The sequence below is a fragment of the Gorilla gorilla genome, chromosome 19 (genome assembly GCF_029281585.2).
Source record: "Gorilla gorilla gorilla isolate KB3781 chromosome 19, NHGRI_mGorGor1-v2.1_pri, whole genome shotgun sequence".
Taxonomy (NCBI): Eukaryota; Metazoa; Chordata; class Mammalia; order Primates; family Hominidae; genus Gorilla; species Gorilla gorilla.
In genome coordinates this window covers 106834957-106850711 of record NC_073243.2, presented here as the reverse complement: position 1 = coordinate 106850711, position 15755 = coordinate 106834957, and the positions used below count along the sequence as shown (strand labels likewise).

The following is a 15755-nucleotide window of genomic DNA, read 5'->3' as shown; positions in this document are numbered from 1 at the left end:
TAAGCGTGACTTCTTTCCTATATCAATGCTGTTCACTATATTTAAAGAAAGCAATCTTAACTAAAGCAGCTTTTCTCCCTAGGATAAACAAAACCTCCCTTATTCACTGGGTGCCCTCTAAATGCCATCCCTGTGCACACACAAAATCCCCCAGCATTGCGGAGACAGATGGCCGGGCACCTGTTAAGGCTATTCTGAGAGATAATGTGGCTCGAGGAAGGCGAGTGGTTTGGCTCAACCAGAGAATTGGAGAATTGAAATTCAGTCAACAGAGGCTCCAATGGGTAGATGCGTGGTTGAGTGAGTGGGGTCAGCACAAGAAGAAAATTTCAGTTTTGCAGGAACCTTCCAAGAAGGGTCTCGTGAAAATAATAGGCTCCACGGGACCCCCATCAGACCTGGGGGCTGCCTCCGTGCAGCAGCCGCGGAGCGTGACAAATTCGCTTTTATTTGCCAGACAGAGCTATTAGCTGGCAACATCAGTCGCTGCACTCGGGATCGCTGAGTAATGCAGCTCTGCTCATTTTCAGATGCCTTCTGCAAAGACTACTTCCACTGGTGCTACCTGGTACCCCAGCACGGGATGTGCAGCCACAAGTTCTACGGCAAGCAGTGCTGCAAGACTTGCTCTAAGTCCAACTTGTGAGTCAGGACCGCTCTCCATAGCAGAGAAAGTGCCTGCGTGGCACAGAAATTTCCCACAAATGAGCTGTGCAATCTACGTTGGAATACATCCAAGGAAGAGCAAAGCCAAAAGAAGAAAACCGTGTTAGGCTCTTTGACCCGGAGTGTATGTATGTGTTTCACTGTGAGCCTGGGTGCAGACCTGTGTCCCCATGCACACAGAGTCTCCTGTCAGGCTGAAATGTGGCACCCTGGCAGACAGAGCTGTGGCTCGTGAGGCAGAAGGCGGGCTCCACAACGGGAGAGGCAGCACTCACCCCTGCCTATTGCAGCTAAATCAAGTCAAAAAGACAAGTGGGGCTGAACTTGCTAAATGTCTGGTGCCTTAGAAAAAGAAGGAAAGGCCATGAAATAAGGAAAACATACAAAATATGTACCCCCAAGTTCACCAGCCTCCCCTCCCACTCGGAAGGCCCCTCGAGCCATCAGGAGTGACCAACTTCCTGGGTGGAGGTCAGGGGAGCTCCAGGAGGCTGCCCAGGCTCCTCCTCCTCCTCCCCAGTGGCCGAGCATCTCTTACCAGGAACCTGGAGCCACCGCCGGAGCCAGCGTCATCTCTAGGGTCACTGGCCAGGGGACTGCATTCTGATTTGGGACTTTGCCTATGGAAATGGGAAAAATGAAATTCCTGCTAAGGTGCTTCTATCTCTTTCAGATTCATGCATTGAAGGAGAGATTTTTTATATGTTATGTTTTATCTTTCTCAGTTATTTGCAAGTGAGTGTCCTTTTAAAAACCCACTTCTTCATGCTTTTCTTTGTAAATGACAGATCGAAGTATAGGTTACATCAAAACCCTACCATCCTGAGAAGAGTTATGGTTCTGTTGTAGCAGACGTCAGCCACACAGCCTATGTGACAATAACCTTAGAGTCCTGTGTTTTGTTTTTGTGTGTTGTGAGATTTTAATCTTTTTTTTTTTTCGGTGAGTCTGGCCATTTCTATAACGCCAGGTGGGAAGCCAGGCTGTGGGTGTTAGGGTGGGAATCTGCCCGGCATCTCTGGCACCCTCCCTGCCATCCTCAGTGCCACTGCTGTTCTCCTGTCCGGTGCTGTGGCTCCATTCCGAAGGGGCACCTGGATATTTATATTTGCTGAAGTTTTATAATAAAGTTGATATGGTACAGTGTGCTTCTGAACTACCTCATGATTCTTCACAAGGTTTGTTTCTGAAAACAAAGATGGAACAAAGATACCGGGAGACAGGTCTCAAAGCGGAAGAAATGGGGCTCTAGACTGTAGGAGAAAACTAGAAATGGCCTAGAAGAAAGTGCCCCTGAGTGAAGAGGAGGCTGCAGGGGAGATGGTGGCGGTTGGTGATGGTGGCTTCCTGCTGCATTTAATTAAAAGGAGGTGGGACCTCCCCATGCCACCTCAACTCGTATTAAGTCAGGCTTCTTCAGAGGAGCAGAACCAGTAGGACATCGAGAGGGTTGGTGGGGCGGGGGATGGGGAGCAAATTATTTTCAGAAATTGGCTCTCAGGATTGCGGAGGCTGGCGGTTTTGGAATTTGGAGGGCAGGCCGGCAGGCTGGAGATACGGTAAAAGTTGATGTTGCAGCCTGAGTTTGAATTCCACAGGACAGCAGCCTGGCGCCTCAAGCAGAGTTTCTTTTCTTTCTTTTTCTTTTCTTTTTTCCAACTTTTATTTTAAGTTTGAGGGTACATGTGCGGGAAGTATAGGTTACATCAAAACCCTACCATCCTGAGAAGAGTTATGGTTCTATTGTAGCAGACGTCAGCCACACAGCCTATGTGACAATAACCTTAGAGTCCTGTGTTTTGTTTTCGTGTGTTGTGAGATTTTAATTTTTTTTTCAATGAGTCTGGCCATTTCTATAATGCTAGGTGGGAAGCCAGGCATTATAGAAATCTTATGTGCAGGTTCGTTCCATAGGTAAACGTGTGCCATGCTGGTTTGCTGCACAGATCATCCCATCACCTAGGTTTTAAGCCCAGCATCCATTAGCTATTCTTCATGAAGCTCTCCCCTCCCCCAGTCCCCCATCCTCCGACAGGACCCAGTGTGTGTTATCCCCCCCACCTCCTGTCCATGTGTTCTCATCATTCAGCTCCCACTTACAAGTGAGGAAGTGCAGTATTTGGTTTTCTGTTCCTGCATTAGTCTGCTAAGGATAATGGCTTTCAGCTCCATCCATGTCCCTACGGTGGACATGATCTTGTTCCTTTTCATGGCTGCATAGTGTTCCATGGTGTATATGTATCACATTTTCTTTATCCAGTCTATCATTGATGGGTGTGTGGGTTGAATATGTCTTTGGTATTGTGAATAGTGCTGCAACGATTATACACCTGCATGTGTCTTTACAATGGAACAATTTCTATTCCTTTGGGTATATGCCCAGTAATGAGATTTCTGGGTTGAATGGTATTTCTGTCTCCAGGTCTTTGAGGAGCCACCACACTGTCTTCCACAATGGCTGAACTCATTTACACTCCCACCAACAGTGTAGAAGCGTTCCTTCTTCTCCACAATCACGCCAGCATCTGTTGTTTTTTGATGTTTTCATAATAGCTATTCTGACTGGTGTGAGATGGTATCTTATTGTGGTTTTGATTTGAATTTATCTAATGATCAGTGATGTTGAGCTTTTTTTTCATTTATTTGTTGGCCGCAGGTAGGTCTTCTTTTGAGAAGTGTCCAGTCACGTGCTTTGCCCACGTTTTAATGAAGTTCTTCGTTTTTTTTCTTGTAAATTTGTTCCTTGTAGATGCTGGATATTAGGCCTTTGTCAGATGCAAATATTGCAAAAATTTTCTTCCATTCTTAGGTTGTCTGTTCACTCTGATGATAGTTTCTTTTGCTGTGCAAAAGCTATATTTAGTTTAATTAGATTCCATTTGTCAATTTTTGCTTTTGTTACAATTGTCTATGCCTATGTCCTGAATGGTATTGCCTAGATTTTCTTCTAGGGTTTTTATAGTTTAGGGTGTTATATTTAAGTCTTTAATCCATTTTTAGTTGATTTTTGTATATGGTGTAAGGAAGGGATCCAGTTTCAATTTTCTGCATATGGCTAGCCAGTTCTCTCAACACCATTTATTAAATAGGGACTCCTTTCCTCGTTGCTTGTTTTTTCAGGTTTGTCAAAGATCCGGTGATTGTAGGTTTGTTATCTTATTTGTGGGTTCTTTATTTTGTTCCATTTGTCTATGTGTCTGTCCTTGTACCAGTACCATGCTGGTACTGCAGCCTTGTGAGATAGTTTGAAGTTGGCTAGTGTGATGTCTCCAGCTTTGTTCTTTTTGCTTATTGTTCTTGGCTATTTGGGCTCTTTTTGGGTTCTATATTAATTTTAAAATAGTTTTTTTCTAATTCTATGAAAAATGTCAGTGGTAGTTTAATGGGAATAGCATTAAATCTATAAATTGAATCTATAAATTGCTTTGGGTGGTATGGCCATTTTCATGATATTGATTGTTCTTATCCATGAGCATGGAATGGTTTGTTTATGTCATCTCAGATTTCTTTGACAAGTGGTTTGTAGTTCTCCTTCAAGAGGTGCCTCACTTCCCTTGTTAGCTGTATTCCTAGGTATTTTATTCTTTTTGTAGCAATTGTGAATGGGAGTTCATTCATGATTTGGCTGTTGGCTTGCCTTTTGGTGTATAGGAATGCTAGCAATTTTTGCACATTGATTTTGTATCTGGAAACGATGCTGAAGTTGCTTATCAGCTTAAGAAGTTTTGGGCTGAGACAATGGGGTTTTCTAGATGTAGGATCATATCATCTGCAAACACAGATAGGTTGACTTCCTCTCTGCCTATGTGAATACGCTTTATTTCTTTCTCTTGCCTGATTATCCTGGCCAGAACTTCAATACTATGTTTAAGAGGAGTGGTGAGAGAGGGCATCCTTTTGTTGTGCCAGTTTTCAAGGGCAATGCTTCCAGCTTTTGCCCATTCAGCATGATATTGGCTGTGGGTTTGTCATATTGGCTCTTATTATTTTGAGGTATGTTCCTTCAAAACCTAGCTTATTGAGAGTTTTTAACATGAAGGGGCATTGAATTATATTGAAGGCCTTTTCTGCATCTATTGAGATAAAACATGTGGTTTTTGTCTTTAGTTTGTTTACATGATGAGTCACATTTATTGATTTGCATATGTTGAACCAAACTTGGCATCACAGGGATGAAGCCAACTTGATCATGGTGGATAAGCTTTTTGATGTGCTGCTGGATTCAGTTTGCCAGTATTTTATTGAGGATTTTTGCATCTGTATTCATCAAGGATATAGGTCTGAAGTTTCCTTTTTTTGTTGTTGTATCTCTGCGAGGTTTTGGTATCAGGATGATGCTGGCCTCATAAAATGATTTAGAAAGGAGTCCCTCCTTTTCAGTTGTTTGGAATAGTTTCAGCAGAAATGGTACCAGCTCTTCTTTGTACCGCTGGTGGAATTCATCTGTGAATCTGTCTAGTCCAGGGCTCTTTTTAGTTGGTAAGCTATTTATTGCTGCCAGGCAGGGCTTCTGTGTTGCAGTCTGTGAAGTGCTTAACATTTCAATCAATTGACTGTAAGCAGAGTACCCTCCATAGTATGGGTGGGCCCATCCAATCAGATGAAGGCTTTAAGAGCAAAGACTGAGATTTCCCTGAGAAGCAGCAATCCTGCCTCAAGACTGCACAGCCACATTGCCACATAAAATTCACCATTATGCCCCTTTCCCTGGGGTTGGATTTAACCAGCAGTAACTGGGACCCGGTGAGAAGCCAGTACCACTGGTGTGACAAAGGCAGACACCTGCTCTCGGGATGTCGGCTGTTGGAATGGATGGCGGGTCCCACACACGCTCTGGCTGCCTGGTCTGTGCATAACACCAGCTGTTGATGTGGCACAACAGGCTCTGCACCACCTCTTCCAATGCACAGACCCACTTATGGGAGGAGATATTCCCAATCCCATTTTACAGAGCAGAAATTCTGACAGAAAATTTATATAGCTTTTTCTGGAGTTGCCAGAGAGAAAGGGGGATTCTGCAGAGTCTACAGGATTCTGGGGAGCTGGAGGCAGCTTATTCCAAAACCCAGAGCCATCGGGTACCACAGTCTTACTGACCCACCCAGGCACTGGGGCTGTCCTCTAAACCTCCATCCTTCAAACAAGCTTTTCAGTAATCCTTCTATCACATCGTCCATAGCCCTTCATGGGACACCTGCTGACCTTGTTCCATGAAGGAGGCAAAAATGGCCAAGATGTGGGCCTGCCTTCAAGGGCTTTTTGTTCCAGCAGTGAAATAATGTATGGCCGCAAATGGATGCACTATGAGGTTGACCATGACCACAGGATGGGGCCAGGCTGAGGGGGTGGATTTGCTTCTGTTAAGGAGGGAAATGGTAGACCAGAAACCTGGGCTCTTCAACCTGGGCTCTTACAGTGAGAGGAGAGCATGGGCAAGAGGGGCAGATGGAAGAAGCACCCATAACCTTCCCAGGATCCACCCATGATTTGTCTGTGACTTGCCAATGATTTACCCATAATTTGCCCGTGACCAGCCTGTGTTCTGTTCATGACTCTGCACTTGAGACAGATGCCGGGTGGAGAAGGGTGGCGTGGCAGGTGAGGTGTTGCCTAGAGCCAGGGTTGTTGGGGCTGCAGGACTCATCGGCCCGGCACCTGGTTAGCATCTCTCACCCAAGCCGTCTCTGTGTCCCAATCCGCTGCTCCAACTGTCCTGACACACCCCTACAATGGGCTTGAGAGAGGCTGGCTTAGATCATGTCAGGCACTGGCCAAAGCCTTCGTCTGCTTCTATAGCCAACATCACAACATCCAACTGGGGTGGGCTGCATTTGCCTTAGGCTATATTTAGCATTGGCTGTGTGCCAAGCCCTGAGATGAGCGCTTCATGTGCAAAGGCCCACTTGACCCTCCCTTGGGGGAGGCACCATCAATGGCCCTGTCCACGGCGGAAGGAAGAGGGAGCAGCACATCGAGGCCTCGTGACTCTCCCAGGCCATGGAGCCAGTAAATGGCACAGCTGGGTGTTCAACTGTGACCTCGAACCTCACCCTGTGCCCCTCACCTTCCGTTCCTCTCTTTACATGGTCTGTCTTTTGTGGACACACAGTGCCCATGTCATCTCAGCCTCTGTAGCTTTGCCGGGCCACGTCCATCATCTCTTCCCCAGTGCAGCCCCTCCCCGTACACCACCATTTTCCTGCCTGCACCTCCTTGACTTCCTGATGTTCTGAGAGCTCTTCAGAGGCAGGTGCCTGGCTTTGCCCACCTAGCACTCTGGAAACTTCTGGCTGCCAAGAATCTCTTTCCATCTGGAGTGACGGGGTTTGGGATTCTTCTCTTTGTTTTTTCACAATATAGTCTCCGCATGTTTGGCTGGCAACAAGCTGTAGATGTGAAGTTCCTGGCTACCACAGGGTGACTTCGAAATCCAAATCTAGAGAGAGCTCCTTCGCCCGCATCCCATCCTGACATGAATATCTTGAACCCTCAGCCTCAGTGGATCCACAGGTGCCCACGATCCACTCCCCTCTCCACTCAGTCGCAGGCCACCATGCTCTAAAACTGCAGCTCCCCAGAAGTCGCTGTGTGGTTCCTGGGCTGCGGGGGGCTTTGTCTGGGAGGTGTTCAGTTAACCCGATTCTCACGAATTGCGGTGTGATCCTCACTGCCCTTGCCTGCCCTAGATGGGTGAAAAGGGGGCCAGGCTGGCACAGTTACACAGCCGTCTTAGCATCTGGACAGCACCCTGGCTGATGTATAGGTGGACGCCCAGCTGCACCAGGTGGTGAGACCCAGGCTTCTCCTCATCGCAGGGGGCTGCCTGTGGGGATTTTCTCCACTTGCTTCTCAGTTGCCTTCCAGTGCCAGGACAGAGCCCAGAGAGCCTTTGTTCTAGTCTCGCTGGACCCCCAGGAAGCCCACCAGGAGCTGCCCCACGGAACCTGAAGGGGAGAAGGGCATATCCCCATGTGCCAGGAAGCACAGTGCCCTGGACTAAAGGCAGCCCCCAGAAATTCCAGGCTGAGTGAAGGAGTCCAGACAAAACAAAGCTGTGCTGGAGGAGGAGCAGGGCTGGCCCCAGGCAGACACATTCCAGCCCGCAATCAGGCTGCCTCTTTCTGTCTCCCTCCAGCTCTCCAATGCCACCCCCACCCCCACGCCCAGCTGGAAACACCTCTAGCTCCCAGCTCAGCAGCCTTAACAAAGAAAGTCAGCGGGAGACTTGGGAAAGTGAAGAAACTCTCCCCAAAACCCCAGAACGCTGCACTTTTCCTATGACAAAAATTCACGTGAAACCCCCCACCCCACCGCTGCCATCCTGTCTGCATCCTGAACAGTGTGTGTGAGCCTGGGCCAGGGGCTCAGCACAGGCCCTTTCTCAGCCCGAATTCTCACTCCTGCATCGCACAGGATGGGTTCAGAGGCTCCTCGGGCCAGTTTGCCAGCAGAGTCTGCTCCCCAAGGCAGCAGGCCAGGCTGCCCCGAGGCCTCTCTGAACCCTCTTGAGCCCACCCTGTGCCCTCTCCCTGGTGTTCCACTTCTCCCAGCCCCCTTCCGAGAGCTTCAGCAATGCCAGGTGCTGTACCTGTCCCTCCCAAGGCACCCTCCTGCCCCTCCCCTCACTTATACAAGTTGTGTGCCCTGGTCCCTGTGTTTGCTTTCTCACTTCCTCCATGAGGACAGGGTCATCTGGGACATCCCGCAGAGGTGGGCCTCCTGAGACCCGCCACTAGTGCTCGTCCCCTTAATGGAAATCATGTCCAGGGTCCGCAGGCAAGACCAGGCCCTTCCCTGCACAACAGCCTCTCCTCAGCTCTGCACGAGGACCACAAATCCACTCACTTGGAAGCCCCTGTGGGAAGGGAGCCGCTCACTCCCTCTTGCCATTTATTTCTCCTGCATACACCAAAAGAAAACCCGGTAGATCCACAGATCCTCTTTCCCCCATGATACATTGTTGCTCAATTGCGTCTAGAGGGGCCATCAGCAGAGGCAGCAAGGCTCTGCTCTGGGGTAAGTAATCACAAGCTTCCCCGCACCACCTCTCACCCCAGCACAGACACAGTGATAAGGCAGGTCGGAGCAACCAGCGCTCTGCTGGAACGGCGGCCCCAAGCTCTGCACAGGGCACACCTGCAGAGGATGCACACCGGCCTGCCGTCCCTCCCAGCCACCGGGGCTCAGGGTGCAGAGCTTAGACGGCTGGAGGCCAAAGACCATGTGGTCGCATCTCATTGCATGGACAGAGGGCCGAGGGTACATCAAACGTTGTCACCAACCCCTCTCTGCTCTAGTGTCTCATTGTAGTTTAAGTAATCAGAAGTATTCTAGGGAGGGGAGAGAGGTCCCATTTCGGTGACCCCTCAAGTACCACCCACTCATCTATTGTCCCTGATTCCTGCCCTGCTCTCTCTTGGGAAACTGCTGTTGCTAAAGTCGCTGACAGCCTCCTGGTTGCCAAATCAAGGCACACTGGTCATTGCTGTCTTCCACAGCCTCTCTCAAGCATCTCCGCTGTAGACATGTCCTCTGCCATAGAGCTCACCTTTCTAGGCCTGGGGCACACCTTTCTTCCGTCTCCTGTTAGTTCTCCAAATGCTCCCAGGCACTGTGATGTGACACACCCCAGGCCAAGCTCACTATTTCCTACTCTTCAGCCCCTAAAGTTATCCGTCTTGTCTGCTGTATTCTAGGGTCACTACTCACACAGTGTCCTCAACTGGAAACTTAGGGTCATCCTTGGACTCCTCTCTTGCTCCAGCTCCACTCTATAACCCCCTCCAAATCCTTCTCTGAGTGCTGTCACTGTCCAGTCTTAAAAAGTGTTCCGTTCTATTGTCTTGCCTAGGTTGTTGCAATAGTCTTTTAAATGGTCTCCATTCAATTGTCTTCTCTTATTCTATCTGCCAAACTGAACCCATCAGATCACAGTCAGCTGCTGGATGAAGGACTTGTGGGTAAAACCTGTGCTTCTCAGTGGGGTGTGCAGAGCCCCTCACTGTGGGCCGAGCTTCCTCTGCTTCCTCCTAACTGGCAATAACCTTTCACTGGAAATCTCCAGTCACCCCTAAGCCAGGACTGCGCTTTTCTCTCTAGTGCAAGTGGAAAAGTCCAGCTTATTTAAGGGTCTCCCTCTCAAACACGGGCACCTTTGAGAGGCCTTGACCAGCCTCCCAAGTTCCTCTAGCCCCCAGTACTTGGTCATGGAGACCCCATCACAGCACCAGCCACAGCGTGTGAGGCTGGTTGGCCTCCTGCCTCTTCACCTCGGGGGGATTTCTTCAAGGGTAAGAACTTTGCTTTCAGCCAACCGTGCATGTCCTGGGATTAGCAAGGGTCTGGCATCTAGTGAGCCTCAGCAAACACTGAATGTTAAGGTTCAAGAAGAAAGGATTTTATACAAGAGGAAGTCAAAGAAATAGGGAAAGGTCGGCAAGAGTGGTACCAAATAAGAGGTACCAAGAAAGAGGAAAATAATAAGCAGAGGTGGGATACAGCCTCCAGGGACATCACGTGCTGGGCTCTGGCTCACCAAGGCCAGAGACCTTGTGGAAAGGGCTCCAAGAGATTTGACCGAATGGGATAAAAATGTGTTGAGAACCAGGGTGTATTCATCTGTTTTCACACTGTCGATAAAGACAAACCCGAGACTGGGTAATTTATAAAGAAAAAAAGGTTTAATGGACTTACAGTTCCATATGGCTAGGAGGCCTCACCATCATGGTGGAAGGGGAAAGGTACAGCTTATATGGCAGCAGGCAAGAGGGAATGAGAGCCAAACAAACGGGAAAACCTTTTACAAAACCATCAGATCTCATGAGACTTATTCAATATCACAAGAATAGTATGGGGAAAACCACCCCCATGATTCAGTCATCTCCCACTGGGTCTCCCCCATGACACGTGGGAATTGTGAGAGCTACAATTCAAGATGAGATTTGGGTGGGGACACAGCCAAACCATATCACAGAGGTGCAGGTTGTCAGAGCTGAAAAGAATCTTAGAGACGCTGCAGTCCAGGCCTAAATTTATAGAGGGAGACCCTGACACCGAAGAAAGACAAGTGCCTTCCCCAGGATTTCATAGCTCAGGGGAAAGCTTTCACATTTTGCCCTTACTATCTGATGGCAAACTTTAAACCTCAGAAAGAAAAGCAACTACCATTTGGAAAGAAACAACAGCACCTCATTCGACAATGTTTTGCAATTTTTTTTGCAAGGAAATATTGTATCTAGGTTAAAATTAAAGGCTAAATATAAGAGTCCCATATTTTAACATTTAATTCAGATGCCATTTTGTGGTTGCTAGAATGAAGGGAAACCTATTGCAGTGTAAATCAGGATGATTTGGCTCACACTAAAGAGGACATGGTCCCAGCCTGAGGCCATCTCAGTTATCTCAAGCACATTTTTTTTCTGCTCCTAAATTGTCATTGATTCCAGTGTCAGATTTATAGTTGAAAAGTAAAAATATTCGGTAGGAATTTTTAAGGTACTCTTTATTTTTTAGAACTCAAGAGCATCCTACTAGGCTCTCATTTCCTCTGCTGAATCCTAGAACAGAATATCACCTCATTGCAAGCTCAGCTTTGCAGAATTCACCGTCTCCCCTTACCCTGTTGAAGATTCTGCTCTTTAAGAGACCATTTTCAGGAAGTCATAGGAGTTTGGAATACAGTGAAACTCTAATAGTAAATGGCAGCCATTCAACAGTGCCATAAATTCAGATGCTTGAAAATGGATTCCTTTGGGCGTGGGCAGCCTGGGACCCTGGTGAGGTCATGGAGCAGCCAGTCTGGAAAATGGTTCCACTGCTGCAAGCAGAGAGAAGGGTCTGCATTATCAGGCTGAGTAGGTGCTGGCAGATCAGCAGGTCATCGGAGGCCAGTGCCCAAATAACTCGGTTGGTTAATTTTATGATAATTTTAGGTATCAACTTGACTGAGTTAAGGGATGCCCAGGTCCTTTTAACTCAGAGGTGTCCAATCTTTTGGCTTCCCTGGGCCTCATTGGAAGAAGAAAAATTGTCTTGGATCACACATAAAATACACTGACACTAACAATAGCTGATGAGTTTTAAAAAACAAACACACACACACACATACACACACACACACAATCTCATAATGTTTTAAGAAAGAATGTTTAATGTTAGCTGCATTCAAAGCCATCCTGTGTCACATGCAGCCCGCAGGCCTCGGGTTGAACAAGCTTGCATAACCATTATTTCCAGTCGCATCTGTGAGGGTGTCTCCGGGACAGATTAACATTTGAATTGGTAAATTGAGTAAAGATCTGCCCTCACCTATGTGGGTATGCACCATCCAATCCACTGAAGGCCCAAATAGAACAAGAAGGCAGAAAAAGGGTACATCAGCTCTTTCTGCTTGAGCAGGGGCACACACTCGTCTTCTCCTGCCCTTGGACATCAGAGCTCCCCCAAGTCTGGGGCCTTTAGACCCCAGGACTTACACCAGCCCCTTCCCAAGCCCCACAGCTCTCGGATCTTCTGCCTTGGACTAGATTACAGCACCAGTTTTCCTGGTTCTCCAGGCTGCAGAGGGAATAGAGGGGGACTTCCACAACCATGTGAGCCAATTCCCATAATAAGTCCCCTCTCGTATATCTGTATATCGATATTCACATCTGTCTATGTATGTAAGCATGTATCCTATCGGTTCTGTTTCACCGAAGAACTCTGACTAATGCACTCATCTTGGGTTAACTTGGTATGCTGACTTTCCAAGCTCAAGAGCCTTTCAAGAGCCTCAAGATCTCAGCCACTTACAACAATAAAGGTTCATTTCTTCAACACGTTATATCTTGGCTGCACATTGCCTTTTTCTTTATAAATTACCCAGTCTCTGGTTTGTCTTTGTCAACAGTGTGAAAACGGACGAATACACCCTGGTTCTCACACACATTTTTATCCCATTTTATGGTTACTCAAGGCTCTGTAACCATCTACATGTCATTGTCCTCTGTGTCATGACAGCAGACTTAAAAGAGCCTGTGGCTCACCAGGGAGAAAAGCTGCCTTGACCCATCCAGGTTGAGAGCACAACTCAGGTGAGCAGAGTCCCAGGATCAAGCAGAGATCACGCTGGGATGATCATTTGCCCTAGAACCAAAACCTAATTTTGCCCGATCACCTAGACATGGAAAAGGGGTGCTGTGATGAGGGATTGAAAACACAAATCTATGAATTCAGGATCCTGTTTTATTTCTACATGTACGTTCTGATATGCAAATGCAATATTTAAGTAATGTGTGTGTATTTGAGTTATTATCAGTAGGACAGATAGATACATAATAAGTTCTTTTCATATCAATTCATTTTAATTATCTTCAACCCAAAGTTATTAAAGGCTTTTTGCTTAGGCTTCAGCTAGTCCTATCTGCTACTGTCCAGGTGAATCAGTTTTGCCCTTGGGGCTAAGCCATCCCTAGGGCAACCATGTTTCTCATCATCCAAGAAGGATCACCTCACTTCTGAGGACAAGAGAGGGCAAAACAACACACTCGTTGGGATGGCAGGGGAGGCACAGGCTCACCAACACAGGCAACATGCTTCTTTAGCCACTTCACTGGAACTGCTTTTAGTCTCCTCCAGGCGAGACAATGGTTTTACTCATTGTACCTGCCAGAAGTGGCAGCAGCAGGAGCTGATGCTCTCCGTGGGTCACGCTGCTGAGGCTGATCATCTGCAGAGCTGTGCAAAGCATACATATTGGCAGTGTCACCACTCTGGGTCCACACCTGCCTCAGGCTGATTCTCAAGAACGCTCCTTCATCTTGGTATCCCTTGTCCATGCCCAGATTCTTCTAGTTTAGCCCCATTTATCACATCACCAACTTGTAAAAGGAGTGGCCTGAAATCCAGATGAACACCACAGTATGTAGAGGGCAAGGAAAGAAACAACCTTTATGCCTGGTCATTTATTCTTCCATTAATTCAACCTATAGTGACTGCACACCACTGTATCTGTCAACTTGGTCACTGGAACAAGAGCCTCAAGATCTCAGCCACTTACAACAATAAAGGTTCATGTCTTCAACACGTTATATCTTGGTTGCACATTGCCTGTGGGTCTGTCCTCTGCATTTTCTTCAGTCCAGAATCCAGGCTGAAGAACAGCCCCTATCCAGGACATCCTGTTGTTCTGGCAGAGGAAAAGGAGTGAAAAGCTACTAGAAATGTCAGCTGACTCTTAATGCTTCTGCCCAGAACCAGCACCCTGTCACACACTCATGCCCCACTGGCCAGAGCAAGGCACATGGTCAAGTCCAATGTCAATGAGGCAGGGAAGTGAACTCCTACAGGCAGGTTCTGCATGGTAAATGTCAGTGGTGGGGTATGTAAGGCACTCACACAAAAAGGGAATGAATAATTCAGAACAATACCACCCACCACACCTACTATGTTCCAGGCTCCAAACTAAATGAGGCATGACCCCTTCCCTTAAGTTTCCACAGTGTAACAGGTGGTTATATTAACTAGCTGGGTGGCCCTGGGCAATTCATTTTCCTTCTCTGGCTGTTGGATTTGTTACTTATAAAACAAGGGAAATGGATTCCTCAGGCTCCTCCAAAATTCTGAGATGCCAGCCTTTCCATTTCACTTACTATTATTAAATTAATCCGTTGCTTAAAGTCATGCACCAACCTTTAAAACAGAATCTCAACTCATGTAATATAGGAGACAGATAGGAAGTTATGCTCTGAAATAGAAGCCAGGCAAAGTGGGCTCTGGAGGATTTTTAAGGATTTTGGTGATGCCTATTCACATTTTTACAGCTACATTTACAGACTTCCTGCTGCTGACAGAGCCAGACCACCTGTAATACTTCGAGAGGCCAAGTGAGAAGAGTCCAGGTCAGAATATCCAGGGCTGCCTGTCCACCTGGCAAATCCTCCTGCCAGTGGTCCTTCGCAGAAGCTTTGTCCAGGCCCACGAGCCTGCCAGACTCACCCAGGCAGCGACCTGGCTCCCCTCCACAGTCCAGATGCTTGAGAAGAGTCTTGCAAATCTTTCCACTAGTGCCAGCCTCTGGGCATGGTTCTCAGTGGCAGGATTTCTTCTTCTGACTTCAGGGTTTAGATGGCTGGCCCAGGCAGCTGACTCCCAGCTGGAGGCTGAACCACAAAGCCTCTGTAGTGGGTCTGCAATCATTAAGAACTTTAATCTGCAGTCTGGAAATAGAGCCAGCAACACTCATGTGCCCCAGGGCTAAGAGTCAAGAGAGTGCCAGGTCCTGGTGGGAACCCAGGCCTGAGGAGTTCTGCAGGTGGGTGCCCTGATTGTGGGGAGGGGACACTGCTGCCTGCTTTGCTTGCACATCTGGTCATCACCATCCTTTCTTCAGAGCTGAAGAAGGCATGCTGGTCTCCCCAGGAAAACCAGGCTCAAAACCATCAGGATAAATGAAAGGCATGCTACATTTGTCTCCATAATCCCCCTGGAGTGCCATTTCCCCTGGTTCATTTCACCAAATAACTCTGCACCATGGTGTGCCATTAGCTTCCCATTCTCACTCAACCTGAAAACCACGCCTTCTCCTGGAGCGTTGGAAGGTTACAAAGCTGTCCTCCCTGGAGGAGGCCTCCTGCAAATGCAGAAGGGCCCCTAGCTCTATTTGTCTTCTGTACTTAGTGCACCTAAATAGCCCATCACTGCACGTGGGAATCAGTGCCTGAGCGGAAACAGACCAAATATTTGTTCAGCTTTAACTCTATCCCCTCATTTCTGAGTGAGTGCAATCGTTGTTGAATGTGCTATGCTTTGTCATACGTCTGTACCCACTAAGCTTACTTCCAGACCCTTAAGTACCCAAAACCACTCCTCAGGACCACATGTCATGGGCTGAATTGTGTCCCCACAATTATGACTGTATTTGGAGATAGAGACTTTAAGGAGGTCATCAAGGTCAAATGGGGTCATCAGGGTGGGGCAAGAGAACAGGTGTCCTTATAAGAAGAGAAAGAGGCACCAGAGACCTCTCTCTTGCTCTCTGTGCACACAGAGAAATGGCCATGGGAGGGCACACTGAGAAGGTGTCACCCATGAGTCTGGAGGAAAGCCACCAC

General features: G+C 47.7%; 1 protein-coding gene and 1 long non-coding RNA gene across 2 annotated transcripts in view; one reads left to right on the top strand and one right to left on the bottom strand.

Annotated features, from left to right (window-relative positions):
* Positions 1-1217, top strand: part of ADAMTS16 (ADAM metallopeptidase with thrombospondin type 1 motif 16) — a 181420-nt gene extending 180203 nt beyond the window's left edge. Inside the window, exon 23 of the mRNA XM_004059064.5 lies at positions 531-1217. Within this exon, the coding sequence (XP_004059112.3) occupies positions 531-646 (116 nt within the window). The 3' untranslated portion in view covers positions 647-1217. The remainder of the gene's footprint in view (positions 1-530) is intronic.
* The window catches only part of LOC134757632 (uncharacterized), a 110053-nt gene that overhangs the window by 3411 nt on the left and 90887 nt on the right, over positions 1-15755 (bottom strand). Inside the window, exon 3 of the long non-coding RNA XR_010131853.1 lies at positions 1205-1286. This is a non-coding gene — a long non-coding RNA (uncharacterized lncRNA). The remainder of the gene's footprint in view (positions 1-1204; positions 1287-15755) is intronic.